Source organism: Coptis chinensis, chromosome 4 (assembly GCF_015680905.1).
Source record: "Coptis chinensis isolate HL-2020 chromosome 4, ASM1568090v1, whole genome shotgun sequence".
NCBI lineage: Eukaryota > Viridiplantae > Streptophyta > Magnoliopsida > Ranunculales > Ranunculaceae > Coptis > Coptis chinensis.
Window position 1 is genome coordinate 63,200,248 of NC_141459.1, and position 5,342 is coordinate 63,205,589.

General features: G+C 40.9%; 2 protein-coding genes across 2 annotated transcripts; both read left to right on the forward strand.

Annotated features, from left to right (window-relative positions):
- The first annotated feature begins 1,053 nt into the window (after positions 1 to 1,053).
- Positions 1,054 to 1,881, forward strand: LOC147504330 (uncharacterized). Its single transcript, XM_086605153.1, has one exon. It carries the CDS (start codon positions 1,054 to 1,056, stop codon positions 1,879 to 1,881), a length of 828 nt encoding a protein of 275 aa, XP_086461279.1.
- A 254-nt stretch (positions 1,882 to 2,135) lies between these two features.
- On the forward strand, positions 2,136 to 2,570 carry LOC147504331 (uncharacterized). The gene has a single exon (XM_086605154.1). The coding sequence runs from the start codon at positions 2,136 to 2,138 to the stop codon at positions 2,568 to 2,570; it is 435 nt and encodes a 144-aa protein (XP_086461280.1).
- The last annotated feature ends 2,772 nt before the right edge of the window (positions 2,571 to 5,342 follow it).

Consider the following 5,342-nt stretch of genomic DNA (forward strand, 5'->3'; position numbering starts at 1 on the left):
ATGAATCAATAGAATCAAATCCTAGCTTCTATCCAACAGTCTTTTCAGCTGTTAGCTCAGGATAAATATAACACCCCGTCTTTTATTTTATTTTTCCTAATAATAATAAAGATAATAAAGATAATAATAATAATAATAATAATAATAATAATAATGTAATTGATAAAATAGATATAGGATATCCAGTAGTTACGGATAAAAGCCCATAAATAACTAGATAAGATTTATCCTTATTTTTTTGAGAAGTTTTTAAAAACTAGAAAATAGAGTTTCTCACGTAGAGTTTTTAGGAAAAAAACCAGTGAGAGTTTTAGAAAAAAAAAATGAGAGTTTTACTGAAAAAGTTTTGAACAAGGAAGATTATCTTTTCACGTGACAGTAGACGTCGGGCTTTCGGGGTTTCACTTTTGGGAACCTATTCGGTTTTAAAACAGTAAGTAGATATTTTACATTTTTTTATTTTGTTTAATGTAGATTTCATGATACGAGGTACTGTTCACACGATGTTTTGTTTAGTCAGTACGATACACTAATTTGTGTTAACTTAGTATATAACTCTGAATAAACCTAAATTGATTGCTGGCTATAAACAAACTGGACGATTATGTATTCATGAATTGGTTGGATGGAGAGTTGTGGGTTCGGAGGTTGTCAAGGCCTTGAAAACGGTTGTTATTGGCGTCAACTCAGAACCCAAAACGTCCTTTTTCTTGTGTGTCAATTGAAGTCGGTCCTGTATCAATGTTTACTGAACTTTTTAAGTTGTGTTTGTATATGTGTGGAACTGTTAAACTATGCCGGTTGAGATTTTTTTTATATTTCAAATATTCACTTTGTTATTGTTTAGAAATTCGGGCTGTGACATTTTGGTATCAGAGCCTAGGTTAGCTTAGTGTTGAAAAGTCTAAGTGATCCTCGGATGTGGAATATGGGTTATAGTATTGAGAGTTTTGGATATATGTGAATATTAATGGTAGTTTTGTTTAAACTGTAGATCATGGTTGAGACACGTAATGGTAATACTATCGACTGCAGGTGAACACTCCAAAGATGATGTCTGGAGGACAGTTGAATCAGTTGTTGCAGGTTATGCAGAATAACCATCATGTTCAGGGAGATCCTTTTGCTAAGTGCAATAAGGAGTTTGGTACTCTTGGTGGGCAGCGATTTACTGGTGTTGGGAATGCGATTGCAGCGGAGTCTTGGATTCAAAGTTGTGAAAATGTATTTGAGCGTATGCAGCTTACTGAGATTCAGAAGCAGGAGTTGGCAGCTCACCAACTTGATGACGCTGCTAGGTTTTGGTGGCGAGCTCTCACCCCTAGTCTGGACACTAGAACTTTGACTTGGGAGGACTTCAAGGTTAGATTTGAGAGTAAGTTCATTCCTGAGGCAGTAAAAGAGCAGTTGGCTCAACAGTTCTTTGAGTTGACTCAAGACGGGAAGTCTATGACTGGGTATGTGACCAAGTTTAATGAGTTATCGAGGTTTGCTTCCTATCTTGTGGATACTGACAAGAAGAAAAACCAAAAGTTCATACATGGGTTAGAGAGTCACTTGTCCAGCAAGTTGATTCCTTTTGATGGGGACACTTTTGATCGTGTGTTGGACTTGGCTTTGAGATATGAGGAGCAGAATGCAGCCCTAAGAGAGTCGAGGGGGAAGAGGAAGTTTGGTGAGATACCAGTTGTTGGTCCTAGGCCTTTTGAGAGTAGGCAGCCGAATAGGTTTAGGCCTTATGATATACCTCCGAGGGATCCGTTTCAGAGACCACCATCCCAGGGGTTTCAGGGAGGATTTCATCAGCAGGGTGTATACCGACCCCAGGGAGGATTTCCACAGCAAGGTGGTTATAGGCCACCGGGCAGACCGAGGCTATAGACCTCGGGGAATCAGCGCGCAGGGCGTGGTCCTCACCGAACTTCGTGGTCGAGCTCCCGCTCTTCCGTGATCGACCAAAGAACATTACTTTTACCCGCACACCAGACCAATGCTTTCGAGCCATAGTTCCTGTTGAAAGGGCTTGCTGGGAGTGTAAGCAAGTGGGGCATTTATCTCGTTATTGCCCTACCAAGCAGGGTAATCAGTAGAACAGAGCACTAGCACCAGTCACTTGTGCTAGAGCATATGCAGCTATGCCAGGACCTGGGAATGTTGAAGGTACCTTTAGTTCATCTCAGTTTACATTCAGAGTTTTGTTTGATTCGGGTGCTTCGCATTCCTTTATATCTCGTCAGTATGTTGAGAAAGAAAGTTTTAAAACTACCCTTTTATCTAAGCCCTTGTGTGTTGAGACACCGTTAGGAGGTTCTGTTACCTTATATGATGAGTGCAAAGGTTTTAAGTTGTGTTTCTTAGACCGTGTCTTTATGGTAGACTTGATCGTGTTGGGGTTTGAGGGTTTCCATTTCATACTTGGTATGGACTGGTTGACGCGTTATCATGTTACCTTGGATTGTGCGAGGAGGGAGGTTATAGTGAATACACCCGGCATGCCAAGGTTAATTCACACCTGTGTTAGTAAGGAGGACTCGGTGATGTCTAGTTTCCTGTGCTCTATATACCCATGAGGGATATCAGTGATGTGGAAGTAGTGAGAGACTTCGAAGATGTTTTTCAGGAGATTCTAGGGTTGCCACCCAAGAGGGAGGTGGAGTTTCGTATAGACTTGTTACCGGGGACTGCACCAGTTTCAAAGTCGGCTTACAGGTTGGCACCTAAGCTATTGGACGAAATGAAAGTGCAAGTCGAGGAATTACTCAAGAAGGGGTAAGAGTTTAATGTTTAGTGTTTTTGGTTTTGGCATAACCATATATTTTGAGTATATAGGTTTGAATCTTTTAAGGTGTGTATGACCAGGCTCATACGACCGAGAAACTCACCATGGGGTGCGCCTGCTATTTTTGTTTCAAAGAAGGATGGTACTTTGAGGATGTGTATTGACTTCAGGGATTTGAACCAGGTGACTATAAAAAATAAGTATCCGCTTCCTAGGATTGATGACCTGTTGGATCAGTCGAAAGGGGCTAAGATATTTTCAAAGTTTGATTTAAGGACTGGTTATTATCAGATGGGAGTTGAAGAGAAGAGTATTCCTTTGATTGCATTTAGAACTCGGTATGGGTTGTATGAGTTTTGTGTGATGCCTTTTGGGTTGACGAATGCACCTGCATTCTTTATAGACCTGATGAATCGTATTTTCAGGCCCTTTTTGGATAAATTTGTGATTGTTTTCATTGATGACATTTTAGTGTATTCACAAAACACAGAAGAACATAAGATGCATTTGAAGATAGTGATGCAGACGTTCCGGGAACAGAAGTTGTATGCTAAGTTTAGCAAGTGCCATTTTTGGGAAGAAGAAATTCATTTCTTGGGACATGTGGTATCTAGTGAAGGGATTGTCAGAGACCCCGAAAAAAGTTGTTTGCAGTGAAAGAATGGAAACAACCAACCACCGTTATAGAGATTAGAAGTTTCTTGGGGTTAATTTGGATATTATCGATTTATTGAGAAGTTCTCGCTATTGCAGCTCCCGGCCACGGTTAACTAGGAAAGATGTGAAGTTTATGTGGACTAATGATTGTGAGAAGGCTTTCCTAGAATTGAAACAGAGGTTGACTACAGCTCCAATTCTAGTAATCCCGACTAGAGGCGGAAAACTAGTGGTTTTTACAGATGCTAGTGGAACTGGTTTGGGTTGTGTGTTAATGCAAGACCGTAAAGGTGGTGTCGTATGCTTCACGACAGTTGAAGATACACGAGAGACATTATCCTACTCATGATCTGGAGTTAGCGGCAGTGGTTTTTGCTTTGAAGGTGTGGAGACATTATTTATATGGTGAGAAGTTCGAGCTTTACACAGATCACAAGAGTTTGAAGTATCTTTATTCACAGAAGGAGTTGAATATGAGACAACAGAGATGGATGGAGTTCATAAGTAGTTATGACTTCGAGATTCAGTATCACCCAGGCAAGGGCAATGTAGTGGTGGATGCACTTAGTCGATTGCCTGGTGTTTTAACCACTCTTATGGTGCAAGAGTGGAAGAGTTTAGAGACTATAGAAGCTTATGATGTCCAGACTACACCAGATACAGATGAGGGGTATATATGCAGTTTGGAGGTTAGGCCGGTGATTTTCAGTAGAGTGATTACCATGCAGCACAGAGACCGATTTCTTTTGAGTCGGTTAGATGATCTGGTCATTGATATTTTAGATGATTGTCCGTGTGAGTGGGCAGTTGATTCTGAGGGAGGATTGAGATTTCATGAGAGATTGTGTGTACCAGATGATGCAGAGTTAAAGAAGGAGATATTATATGAAGCTCATCGTTCTCGGTTTACAATTCATCCTGGAGGAACGAAGATGTACCAAGACTTGAAGAGGACCTTTTGGTGGGAAGGAATGAAAAGAGATGTCGGAGAATATATTTCTCAGTGTTTAACTTGTCAGCAGGTTAAGGCAGAACATCAGAGGCCTTCTGGATTATTGCAGCCATTAGAGATACCGATGTGGAAATGGGAGCACATTTCTATGGATTTCATTGATGGCTTGCCTAAGTCTCGGAGAGGTAATGAATCTATTTGGGTTATTGTTGATCGTCTAACAAAATCTGCTCATTTCATTCCTATTGACATACGTAGAAATACAGATAAGTTGGTTTCCTTGTACATTCGGGAAGTGGTCAGGTTACATGGGATTCCAGTGAGTATTGTTTCGTGATCGATCCTTTGTTCACTTCGAAGTTTTGAAGAGTTTTCAGCGCTATGGGCACTAGTTTGGCGATGAGTACTGCTTATCATCCTCAGACAGATGGACAGACGGAGAGGGTGAATCAGATATTAGAAGATATGTTACGGTCTTGTGTAATGGATTTTGGTAGAGGATGGGAGGAACATTTACCTTTGGTGGAGTTTGCATATAATAACAGTTTCCAGTCGAGCATTGGTATGGCACCCTTTGAGGCTTTGTATGGGCGTCCATGTCGATCACCTGCTTGTTGGGCAGATGTGGGAGACTGAGTATTGCTTGGGCCTGAGATAGTGAGAGAGACATCTGAATAGATTAAAGTCATTAGAGAAAGGATTAAGACAGCACAAAGTAGGCAGAAAAGTTATGCAGATTTGAAGAGGAAACAGGTAGAGTTTTCTGTAGGCGATTTTGTGTTTTTGAAGGTTTCCCCTATGAGAGGAGTTATGAGGTTTGGCATGAAAGGAAAGTTGAGTCCGCGATATATTGGACCATACGAGATAGTAGCCTCCGTTGGTAATTTGGCGTATCGTCTTGCTTTGCCGCCTAACTTAGCGATGATTCATGATGTCTTCCATGTGTCTATGCTA

Excerpts from the sequence above, each read along its gene's own strand:
- LOC147504330 (XM_086605153.1), top strand. The coding sequence starts at position 1,054 with ATGTCTGGAGGACAGTTGAATCAGTTGTTGCAGGTTATGCAGAATAAC.
- LOC147504331 (XM_086605154.1), top strand. The coding sequence starts at position 2,136 with ATGCCAGGACCTGGGAATGTTGAAGGTACCTTTAGTTCATCTCAGTTT.